The 12,981-nt window shown below is 34.6% G+C and overlaps 1 protein-coding gene across 1 annotated transcript in view; it reads right to left on the minus strand.

Moving 5' to 3' along the window:
- Positions 1-270: 270 nt before the first annotated feature.
- Positions 271-12,981, minus strand: part of SLC9B1 (solute carrier family 9 member B1) — a 66,323-nt gene continuing 53,612 nt past the window's right edge. The window contains exons 7-12 of the mRNA XM_059376753.1: positions 12,721-12,896; positions 8,166-8,272; positions 6,896-7,045; positions 2,893-3,001; positions 2,305-2,441; positions 271-647 (exon numbers count right to left, since the gene is read on the minus strand). Of these exons, the coding sequence (XP_059232736.1) occupies positions 435-647; positions 2,305-2,441; positions 2,893-3,001; positions 6,896-7,045; positions 8,166-8,272; positions 12,721-12,896 (892 nt within the window). The 3' untranslated portion in view covers positions 271-434. The remainder of the gene's footprint in view (positions 648-2,304; positions 2,442-2,892; positions 3,002-6,895; positions 7,046-8,165; positions 8,273-12,720; positions 12,897-12,981) is intronic.

Below are 12,981 nucleotides of genomic sequence, written 5' to 3' on the forward strand. Positions count from 1 at the left end.
TGTTGACCCACTTATTCTTGGCATTTTTTCCCCTTTTCTGGTGATCTTTTTAACTAAATTACTAAACAGGTGATGAGTTCTACTTCTCCTGTATGGAGGTTTAGAATATCTTATCTTTCTGTCATTGGGTTAATTTAATTTTTTATTACACCAAGTTTGTAATGTGACAGTAGATTCAGCCTAATGGATTACTTTAAACTTTCCTAGAATATTTACAGATTTACTTTGTTCTTGAAATACATAAATACTATTGGGCATTCTATTTACATTGTTTTATTAAATTAACCTTGGAGTAAAAAATTATAGGAAAGCTCTGTAATGAAACCACATATTTATTAAATCCTTGGTACTATGTACAATCTCCACATATTTGTATGTTTTAATTTTTCTCTCATGTAAGATAATATATTAAAAGAAGAAGGCACATAAACTTTTTAATGAAGTTCCATCTCTGTCAGTTCCATACTGATGCTGTTTGGATCATGGCGTGTAAGTACTTTGGGTCCCAGTATGCCAATAATTAGAGCTCCATTTGGAGCTGTGATCAAGATGGCTAAAAATGCCACTGTCATCACATCCTTCGAATATGGTTCCAAGTGGGGTGCGCTGATTCTTGCTGTTTCTAGAGCCAGAGGACCTAATACAGCCTGCATTTAGAGGGTAAAAAGATAAAGAAAAGTGTTAAATAGCTAATATATGACAAAAGTTAATGGCCCTGTTAAAATAAACAAAACCTAGTAGTAGGCCATCAGAAAAGAGACAAGCCTTAAAGTGCGGAGGAATTATTAGGAATTACTCATCAATTCTATGTTCTTCCTAGGAAATATACCAGGATGAAAAGTGAAATATTGACAAATCATTGTGCATGCATTTTGGGGTCGATTTATATTTTTATCATCTCAGCTTTCTCCTGTTTAAATATCTTTTTTTTGGAGTGCTCACATTACTCTCAGAACCTCAGGAGTTCTAGCTAAAGCAGGATTTTGCTTATTTGCCTTTACCACAGATGATAAAGTTCTTGGATATAATAAGACAACACAAAATACTAGGGTTTCTTATGGTTCTCTAGGATTTTGTTGCTTATGTTCTTGTCTTCCTACTTGGGAGGCAGTGTGTCCAGTAAAACTGGCAAGAGGTTTGGAATCTACAAAGTGGACAGGGCAGATTAGGAAGTAACTTGCCTAATGTTTTAAGTAAGTAACATGATATTCAAAACACTCAGGCTGGTCCCATCAACCTGCAAAAGCAGGTTGGAAAACCAACCATGGCATAGTAAGAATTTTGTTGTACAAGAACTCACAAATTTCTGTTTTGGAGTAACAGTGGAAAAAAGAATCTCCAGAAATCAAGACATTATACTGCCAGGTTAAAAAGTCTAACGATAAGTAGTAATACCTCTTTGTAGGAGCAGACTAACTAACATTTAATCAGAGGGCAAAACTATAAGATCTCCCTATTCATTCATTCATTCATTCATTCATTCATCATTCATTATTCATTCTTGTAGGTATGCTGTGCTTACTAATTGTGTACCCCCTGCATGCCAGGCAGTATATTAAGTACTAAGAGAAAATTAATGAAAGAAAATACTGTTCCTGTCTTTCCCAGATAGTCTGGTGAGGAGATTTAGTCATTAATTAAAATCATATAAATTAAATGCATAATTAAAAATAATATATGTGCATTCATATATGGTGGAGTGGGTGACAAGGGTAGGAAAGATATATTTTTAAAATAATCAATGTGTCTCGGGGCATCTGGGTGGCTCAGTCGTTAAGCGTCTGCCTTCAGCTCAGATCATGATCCCAGGGTCCTGGGATTGAGCCCGGCACTGGGCTCCCTGCTAGGCGGGAAGCCTGCTGCTTCCTCTCCCACTCCCCCTTCTTGTATTCCCTCTCTCACTGTCTCTCTCTGTGTCAAATAAATAGATAAAATGTTTAAAAGAAAAAAAAAAAGAATGTGTCTCCACTTTAAAGTCATTACATTTATCACTGTAATATTCAGCAAAATGTAAACATTCCAGTATCCAGATATATTCTTATATTTTGGGAAAACAGAAAAAAAAATGTTTCAGAAGTTTAGGAAGTATTTGTCATTAAAGGTACACTTTTCAACTTCAGAAGAATTGCTTTTAAAACAGATTTTGAAAAAGATTACATTATTTTCAGTAAGTAGTTATGCTCAATCAAATATTTTAAAAGTAAGGCTAATAATGTACATTTTGTAATTAAGGTAACATTTCACTTGGAATTTAAAAAAATCATTAACATTAAAAATTATTAACATGACTTAATACGTTCTTACCTGGACCGTAGCTTTGGGCATCCACGATAAAGCGATAAATATTTTCTCCTTAAAATTGAAGCCAGCAAAACACATCAATACAAATGTAAAAGAAATTCGAATCAATAATGCCAAACTCACGGTAGCAACACAAATGCCTACAACAGTTAAAAAAAAAAACATAAACAACTAAATATTTGGAAAAAGTGGTTCTTTATGTCTAGAAAAAGTGCAAGAGATTATCTTATGGTGGAGGAACCATGAAAGATAAGATATATTTATTTAATTCTGAGCTAATAGACTTTCAACTTTCCCTACAAACGAAAGTATTCAAAAGCTGCTGACGGTATGTAATATTTTCTGTCAGAAAAGAATTTCAAACTGCATTTCCTCAGATCACTCAGGGAAGGTATTCAGAGCTGGCTTTGGTAACGAAGAGCATACGAGGTAACAGAAGAGCAAATGTATGTTATTAACTGTATCAACATGAGTTTCTGAAGAAGGTTCTTATAGCATTCAAGACATATTGTAAACAAAATAAAAAAGTTATTCATTGTTTGCTTAAATATTTTCAAAGCTCATATTTTTTGTGCCTGCAATTATTCTTACCAATAGCATTTGATTTAAGAGATGCAACAGATACTTCTGATCCAACCAAACCAAAAAGAAGGGGTTGAAAAATATGCCATGTAGTTTTAATAATTCTTTGGACTCTAATCTGTAGGAAAGAATAATGTATTTTTAGTTATTGTGTTTAGTTATTGTGACACAAAATAATTGCTTTTTAGAAATTAAAGTCTCTCAACATTTAATAAACTTAAGATATTTTATTTGTAGAAGAAATGTTAAAGCTTAAAAATTGAATAGGTTAATTCTTTTATTCAAACACTTGAGTAGAATTTGGTTTAAAAAAATCTACAGGGGCGCCTGGGTGGCTCAGTGGGTTAAAGCCTCTGCCTTCAGCTCAGGTCATGGTCCCAGGGTCCTGGGATCGAGCCCCGCATCGGGCTCTCTGCTCAGCAGAGAGCCTGTTTCCTCCTCTCTCTCTGCCTGCCTCTCTGCCTACTTGTGATCTCTGTCTGTCAAATAAAGAAATAAATAATTTTTAAAAAATCTACAAAGCTTATGGCAGAATTATTTACAATAGTCAAGACATGGAAGCAGCCCAGCTGTCCGTTGATTGGTGAACGGATAAAGAACATGTCGTATGTGTGTGTACACACACACACACACAGGAATAATATTCAACAGTAAAAAAGAATGAAATCTTGTAATTTGCAACAATATAGATGGGGCCAGCAAGTATAATGCTAAGTGACATAAATCAAAGAAGGGCAAATACCATAAGATTTCACTCATGTGGAAAGAGGGAAAAAACAGAAAGAGAGAGAAAAACCAAGAAACAAGTTCTATTTTTTTAAAGGTTTTATTTATTTATTTGACAGACAGAAATCACAAGTAGGTGGGGAAGTAGGCAGAGAGAGAGAAAAGAGGAATCAGGCTCCCTGCTGAGCAGAGAGCCTGATGTGGGGCTTGATCCCAGGGCCCTGGAATCATGACCTGAGTCAAAGGCAGAGGCTCTAACCCACTGAGCCACCCAGGCACCCCTCCCCTAGAAACAGGTTCTTAATGATGGAGAATAAACTGATGGTTCCAAGACGGGAGGTAGGTGAGGGGAAGGGTGAAACAGGTAAAGGGGATTCAGGAGTGTACTTGCTGTGATGATAACTGGCTAGTGTATGGAAGTGCTGAAACACAGTATTGTACACCTGATACACATATAACAACTGCATGTTAATTTACTGGAATTAAAATTAAAAACTTAAAAAAAGAAGTAAAATAAAAATTAATGGTTCTTGAAACCAGAAAAAAAGTCTATAAAGCTAATCAATAAAAATATTATTTGGTAATTTTGTCAGTAAACAAATAAGGTCTTCGGAGTTCCAGACATGTTTGAATGGTTTAATAACAATTCTAGCTTTTGTTTATAAGGTAATGGAACAGAGACAGAACTAGAACTACATCATGCCTGATGAGCACATACTCAATATTATGCAACCATTTCAGCTCTCAAAAGGGAGTTGAGAAGACCTCCACTAATAATTGTCTTGGAAACCAATCCCATGAAAGTTAATCTTGATATGTCCTAAACTACCAGGCAAAAAATGTCAGTAATGTTAGGCCTGCTTCTGAAGGACCCATGTTGAAAACTTCAATTTTATTTTTTCTTTAAAACCAAACCAAAACCATAAATAGACTCTTAATTTGGTTGCCTGCCTGGCTCTCCTTTCTGAGAATGAACCTCTTCCAATGCTACTTCCTTGATTAGGTGGTTACAACAAAGTCCCCAGTTGATATAACAGTACTCTGGCTCTTCTCAAGGAATATGGATGAAGAGATTTTAGTTTCAGTCTGGGCTTATCTTATTTTATTTTTTTATTTTATTTGTTTGACAGGCAGAGATCACAAGTGGGTGGAGAGGCAGGCAGAGAGAGGAGGAAGCAGGCTCCCCGCTGAGCAGAGAGCCGGATGGGGGCCTCGATCCCAGCACCCTGGGATCATGACCTAAGCCGAAGGCAGAGGCTTTAACCCACTGAGCCACCCAGGCGCCCTGGACTTATCTTTTTTTAAAGAAGAGATATAAAACTGTGATATCCTTTGTTTGGGGTATAAACTACGTTTGTAATTATTTCCCTTACGACTGGGTTTTCTAATTTATAAAAGTAAAGTTAAAAAAAAGAAAAAAAAAACAAAGAAAAAACAATCTTACTCTTTCTTCATGGTGGCACATTATCCCATTTATTTCTTTTAATTTTTTAAATAAAGACTTTATTCATTTTTGAGAGAGAGAGCATGAGCTGGGAGGGGGGCAGTGGTGGATACAGAGGGAGAGGGAGAATAGACTCCCTCTGCCCGCTGAGCAGGGCTGAAGACCCAGGGCTCCATTCCAGGATCCCGAGGTTATGACCCAAGCTGAAGGCAGACACTTAACTGACTGAGACACCCAGGTGTCTCAGGTGAAATTTAGTAGTTTTCATTTTATTTAATTGTAATTTATTACTGACCATTTAATTTTTTTTAACAATTGTGATTTTATTGGAATACTAAACAAAACACTAATATAATTTTTGGGTTGGGAAATTCTCAAGCTGATTTTAAAATTTATCTAAGAAAGCATTAGTGCAGGAACAGTCAAGAAATACTTTAAAAATAAGTACAAAGAGAGGGATCTTCCATATTAGATTTTGAGACATAAAATGACAGATTTAAAATAGAGTGGTACTGGCACAGGACTAGATAGGTAGGATTAAATAGATTCCAGCAATGAATATATATATATATATATACATATATATATATTTAGCTCATGTTAAAAGAGGCTCTTAAAATCACTGAATAAATAATGGATTAGTCATAAATAATTTAGTAAAAAATGACTACCCAGTTTATATGCATATATATATATTATATGTATGTGTATACATGTTTATGAACACATACATATCCTTATCTCACAGCATTTACAAAAATAAATTCCAGATGAATTAAAGAACTAAATGCAAAAATAAAACAAACAAAAACTATGAAAGAATTAGGTGATACTATAGAAAACATTATGGTTATAATCTTATAATCTTGGGTGATGATATCCTTCTTAAACAAGATACAGAATTCAAAACAAAAAAGAAAAATACTTCTGACTACAAGTAATTTTACTTCAACACAAAAGACATCATAAACAAAGTTAAAAATAAGCAAAAATTATATGCAATATATACATAACAAATGATTAGTAGCACTAATATATAGGAAAACTATAGAAACAAAAGGCAAATCAACCAATTAAAAACCAGGCAAAGATGAACAGGTAGTTAAAAAAGAATATATGAAGAGAAGATTACTGCACTATTGATCAGAGAAATATAAATGAAGAATAATAATGCTATATCATTTCTTACCCATCAGATGCTTAAAATCTTTGAAAAGATAATTTTGCAGTACCCCTCAAAATAGAAACATTCCATTTCTAAATTCAGCAATTACATATCTAGGAATCTGTTTTACAGAAGCACTTTCACATTAGCAAAAAAATACATGAACAGGATTGTTCATGGCTTCACATTAGTAATAACAAAAATGGAAAGGATCTAAATGTCTACAAATGGAGAACTGATTAAAGAGATGATTGATTCTGGGAAGGGGGTCTGATATTTGGGAGTGGTAAGGGAAAAGAAGTCTTTTACATTTTGTTCTATATGTGGGCTTTTTGTATTGTTCTAATATTTTATGAGCATTTTCATGGATTAACTGTATAACTATTATTTTAATGAATAAAATAATTAAATCAATAAAAGTTCTATAATCACATTGCATAAAAATTGAGAAAAAGAAAGCAGCCTGATTGTTAACTCAACTTCTGATTGCATTTTAGTGTATTTCCAGGTCCTTTTCCTAAATATCTTATTTCCTCGATTGATTTATACACATCCTTGAAGACACAAATTTCTGGAACATCTTCCAACTAGAATGAAGAGATTTCCTAAACATCTATTATGGATGTAAAAAAATGCGGTTATTTTATCTTAAAAAGTGATGTATTAAAAATAGTCACCTTTTCTGTGGACCAGTTCATCCCTGCAACAAAAGTTAATGCTAGTGTGCATAGTCCTCCAGCTGCATGTAAACCAATACGCTGGCTGCCCAAGACAGCAGTAAGAGACATACTCAAAATAAAGAAAGCTCTCTTCACTGGACGTCTTGTCTAGAATTAGATAGATATTTAGAAATTAATTTACATTTAATATATAAAACAATATTTATATCTTGTACCATGTATTATTCACTCTTTGGTATCATGGCTCTAGATGTTATATTAAATAGTGTCTAAAATTTTTATTTCTTCCTCACTAAATATTTTAGCAGACCAAGTGAAAAAATCTACAATTATTAAGTTTTATCTTCTGCCACATCTCTCATACTAATGTTAGTAAAATGGGTATAGTACCTCAGCTATAAGTGAAGAAGGAAGGAAAGAGACCCATATAAACAAAGTAAACTGTATAAACTGTAGTTCCTGTAGCATATACATATACATATTGTAGTTCCTATAACATATCCAGTTAAAAAATAAAGTTTTGAATATCTCTTTGGCTGAGATAGCTGTTGAAGATAAGATGGAAGTTACAGAAATACAAGAGTAATAGCATATCCTTTAGGGGAGGAAAGGGTTGACAAGGTTGCCTTAGTCAAAGGCAGTGGGAGTAAATTTAAGTCAGAAAATATGCAGAGATAAATGGCAATCTACTTTCCAAAAAATGTTCAGGGGAAAATTTGAGTGGCAAAACATTAGGGAAAATTGCCAGTGGTCAGGAGGCAATTTAATGAATATAGGGCTGGGGTGGAATGGAGAAGGTACTCTGGTTTAAGTACAGTTTTCTTTTTAAAAATTTCTTATTTTTTTAAAAGATTTTAAAAAATTTATATATTTGACAGAGAGAGAGAGTGAAAGAAGGAACACAGTCAGGGGGTGGGGGAGGGAGAAGCAGACTCCCTGATGAGCAAGGGAGCTGGATGTGGGGCTTGATCCCATCATGACAGGAGCCAAAGGCAGACACTTAACCAACTGAAACACCCAGGAGCCCTAAGGACATTTTCTGATACTCTTATTTGTTGAATCAGGAAGCAGAGACTTCAATCAAGGCCGTTGACCTGCATCAATCACAAATGTGCTCCATTTTAAGCAGAGAGTAGCATGATGGGCTATTTTGGCGAAAGAGAATTAAATACTGCATTTAAAAGCTCATGGATCCTCTAGAAATTTCAATTTTTGAAAGAAATGTCTAATACTATACTTCTAAAAAATAGATTAACTTTTCATTTACCTGATCTCCACTGGGAAAATACTGAACAAACATTCCCAGAACAGCTCCTGCCAGCATGCCAATAAGTACGTCCCGAAAAGAGGCAAGGACATTATTAAGTATAGTATCTGTAAGGGCACACAATAAGGGACACATCTCATAGAGTAATTATTTTCACATACCTAACATATCAGAAGATCAAGTCTAGGTGGTTCATAGAGAAAAGCATATATCTTCTAGAACAAATATGCAAAAATGGGCCTTTAATATTCATATACTTGATAACATAAAGATCTATTTGATACATTATGTACCCTCAAATAATTTAATAAATACACACAAGTTAGAAATGTTCATTGAAAATGTAGGCCAAGGGGGCGCCTGAGTGGCGCAGTGGGTTAAAGCCTCTGCCTTCGGCTTGGGTCGTGATCCCAGGGTCCTGGGATCGAGCCCCACATCGAGCTCTCTGCTCAGCAGGGAGCCTGTTTCCTCCTCTCTCTCTGCCTGCCTCTCTGCCTACTTGTGATTTCCATCTGTCAAATAAATAAAATCTTAAAAAAAAAAAAAAAGAAAAGAAAATGTAGACCAGGAAACAAGGAAATAATAAGCCACAGTGTGCTCCCTTATAAACACAACTTTAAAGACCCGCTGAGGTGGAAGAATGGACAGACGCTGGACAAAGGAGCACCTCTGGCACCTTGCACATGTCTGGTAATGTTTCCTTCTCTGATACCCTGTTATGACAAAGAACAAATGACTTAAACATACAAAGAAAAATCTAACAACAAGAGAAAAAAAAAGATTTACTACAGGGTCAACCCTAGGAATATTTGAGTCAGCAGTAAATTGAGTTTCCAACATATTTTTATGTACCTGTATCTGTAGTTCAGAGTAAAAAATTTTAAAAATCCCACGTCACACTAAAAAATTGTTATGCTATGGGTATTTTAGCTCAATGAAGTGTGTAAATACATATATTTTAGAAATGTTTTTCCATGAAAAAATAATAGAAATGCAGGATGACAATAGCAAGATGGTAGAATGGGAAGCCCCAGAACCTTGATCCCCCAGAGAGGCATTAAATTAACAATAGATACAGTCCAAAAGCCTTAAAAGAACCCCACAAACTAATTAAGAAGTTGCAGCAAGAGAAAAATGATGCATCATGTACAAGGAAGCTTCTATAAAATTACCAGAGGATTTCAGAGCAGAAATCTTACAGACCAGAAGGTGGTGTGAAGGTAATTCAAAGTGTTGAAAGGAAAATAACTGTCAATGAAGAGTACTATCCTACAAGATTAACTTTCAAAGTGAAGGAAAAATTAAGACTCAGATAAACAAAAACTGAAGGAGTTCATTACCACTGTACCTGCCTTATGAGAAACATTAAAGGATATCCTTCAAGTAGAAGTAGAAAGATGTTAGCAACACAAAAGCACACAAATATAAATCTTTGGTAAAAGTAAATACATAGATGAATTCAGAATCCTGTAATACTGTAATGGTGGTGACTAAATCACTTTCAATTCTGTTACAGAATTTAAGCTAGAGACATAAAAATAACTATAAGATTGTATTAATAGAGATGCCTGGGTGGCTCAGTTTGTTAAGCATCTGCCATCAGCTCAGATTAAGATCCCAGGCTCCTGGGATGGAGTCCACATTGCGTTCCTTGCTCAGCAGGGAGTTTCCCTTTCCCTCAACCTGCCTTGTGCTCTCTCACTCTGAAAAATAAAATCTTAAAAAAAAAAAAAAGACAGTATTTAAAAAATCTTTAAAAAAAATTTTTATAAACATATAATATATTTTTATCCCCAGGGGTACAGGTCTGTGAATCACCAGGTTTATACACTTCACAGCACTCACCACAGCACATACCCTCCCCAATGTCCATAACCCAACCACCCTCCTCCTACCCCACTACCCGCCTCCCCACAACCCTCAATTTGTTTTGTGAGATTAAGAGTCTCTTATGGTTTGTCTCCCTCCCGATCCCATCTTATTTCATTTATTCTTTTCCCAAACCCCCCACGTTGCATCTCCACTTCCTCATATCAGGGAGATCATATGATAGTTGTCTTTCTCCGATTAACTTATTTCGCTAAGTATAATACCCTCTAGCTCCATCCACGTCATTGCAATTGGCAAGATTTCATTTCTAAAAAAGACTGTATTAATAGATAGACGACCTGGATAACAAAGGAAAGAGGTGAGATGTAAAGGATTAGAATTTTTATATGTGAGTGAAAGTAAATTATCACTTCAAGTTTTATAACTATGGATGGAAAAAGAGAGTCCATGCAAATGATCACCAAAAGGCAGCAGGGTGGTCACACTTATATAAGACAACATAGAATTTAAGTAAATACAAGTAAGTCATAAGAGATAAAGAAGGACATCATACAATGATAAAAAGGCCAACGGATCTAGAAGATAGGATTAGGTCTCTGTATCTATCATATTCCAAAATATAGATGTACTGAAGATCTATGTAAAAAAAATAAAACCTTAAAAGTCCTTAACATTTAAAAAAATATATTTGAGAGAAAAAAAATATTTATTTGAGAGAGAGAGAGAGCATGAGAGGGGGTAGGGGCAGAGGAGAAACAGACTCTCTCTGATGAGTAGTGAACAGAACCCTGGGATCATGACCTGAGTCAAATGCAGACCCTGTTATGTGCCCCCAAAGTCCTTAACATTTTAAGTGACTGTATACATGGTCACGAGTAAAGAGAATTATCTAAGCATGCAGCTGCTTTCGGTTTTTTACTTTTTCTGTCCTTCACAAATTAGGTTTGATCTTCTGTAGCATGTTCCATAGTACCCTACACTATGTACTATTCATCACATTTTGTAATTATTTGTTTAACACAAATTCCTTGAGAACATGAACCATATGGTCTTCTTTTCTAGGTAACTAGTGTAGAATAGCACTTAAAAATGTGGGTCTAGGGTCAGAATGCCAGATTGCATCTTGGCTTCCCTACTTTTTGGATCTGTGACTTTTAGCAAGTTATTGAACCCCTGTTTCTTAGTTTCCTATTCTGTAAAATGAATATCATACTGTGGGGTGACTATGAAATGACTGGAAATAGCTATGGAACTTGGAGCAAGCACCAAGCAATTATAAAAGCTAGTATTGTAGTTCACTGTTTATCCTCAGTGTTTGGCACAGTTGTTGACACAATGGAAGAGGAACATAAAAATATTTTTTAAAAGAATTATTGATACTAGTCATGAAGGAAAGGATTGTCACATTTGACAATAAAAATTTGAAAAATCTGAATTGCAAAAAAAGATAAAAGAGAAATTATAAATGTAGAAAACTATAGGACTTAAAACAAGGTTATCATTCCTATTTTTATGCTGAATCTTAACAAAAAAGAACAAAAGATGAACAATGGCTATAAGATAAGCAAAAGGTTTCAAGAAAAACAATTTATAAAACATTCTAGGATGCCAATAGTCAATAAATGTGAACATTTAAAAATATCACTAGTATCATTAAAAATATTTAAAGAGGCTTCACCTTTCACCTATCAAATTAACAAAGATATAAAAAACTAATGATACTGAGTTTTGAAGAAGGTGAAGAGAAACTGGCAAGTTTTTACACCCTGGTAGGCCATAAGTCGAAAAACTTAAAACTTTTTTTAAAAAATAAAATGTCTTGGGACACCTGGGTGGCTTAGTTGGTTAAGCAACTGCCTTTGACTCAGGTCATGATCCCAGCGTCCTAGAATCAAGCCCTGCATTGGGCTCTCTGCTTGGCAGGGAGCCTGCTTCCTCCTCTCTCTCTGCCTGCCTCTCTGCCTACTTGTGATCTCTGTCTGTCAAATAAATAAATAAAATCTTAAAAAAAAAGAGTCAGTTATTATTCCTGAGGGTAAGTTGCAGGGCTTATTTTTATCTTTTCCTTTTTTTTCCTTCTTATTTATGTCTTTTGATCTTAAGAGAAACTTAGACATATTACTTTTCAACTTAAGAAATATTTTGGTGCTTAAATAATACAGAAGACAGAATTTCAAACACTGCAGATAATTAAAGCATTAAAAAACTTGGAAACATTTACTTTCACAATTTCTTGGGACATCCAAGAGCAAATATTATCTTGGGATTCAGAATTGCTGCTGAGTTTGTCCCACCACTGCCAAAAAGGCACACAGTTGTCCATACTCTATATATTTAGGTTGTCTGAGTAACAGAGCAACCAGTTATTTATAATGATGGCCAAAAAGGCATATTTTAGAAACATATATCAAATAGCAGTACTAGTAATATTGTTACTTAAAATTTTCTATTGAAAACTGTGATAAAGCAACATGAATGAAAAAACCAGGTAATAATATGGGTTATCAGATTAATTACAATATATGGTTATGAAAATAAAACCATGTGTGTTAAATAGTAGTTTCTTAATCCACTTTCTCTTCCCTGCTCTAGAATGAGCTTTTTGTGAAGAATAAAAAGATGTTACATGTAAAAATACATGTTAATAAAGAAGCAAAGCCAGAAACCTTGTTTAAAGAACCAGAAAAAGCTGTGAATAAGATGGCAGTTGCTGTTTTTTGTTTACCTGAGGAGAAGACGATGCTCAAGCATGTATTGAATCCAGTGATTGCTATGATGTCATCTAAACTGCTAGCAGCCATTAGTAATGTTGGGATGCCTTTCTTAATGCCATATCCATTTTCTTGCAAAAGGAGCATGGAAGGGACAACCACAGCAGGAGAGACAGCACCTACTACAAAACTATGAAAAAGATTTTGAAAACCAATTTTAAAACATTCTTTCAGCAAAGTAGTGTTTTATATTAAACCTTACAACAAATACATTA

The sequence above is a fragment of the Mustela nigripes genome, chromosome 1 (assembly GCF_022355385.1).
Source record: "Mustela nigripes isolate SB6536 chromosome 1, MUSNIG.SB6536, whole genome shotgun sequence".
In the NCBI taxonomy this organism is placed as follows: Eukaryota; Metazoa; Chordata; class Mammalia; order Carnivora; family Mustelidae; genus Mustela; species Mustela nigripes.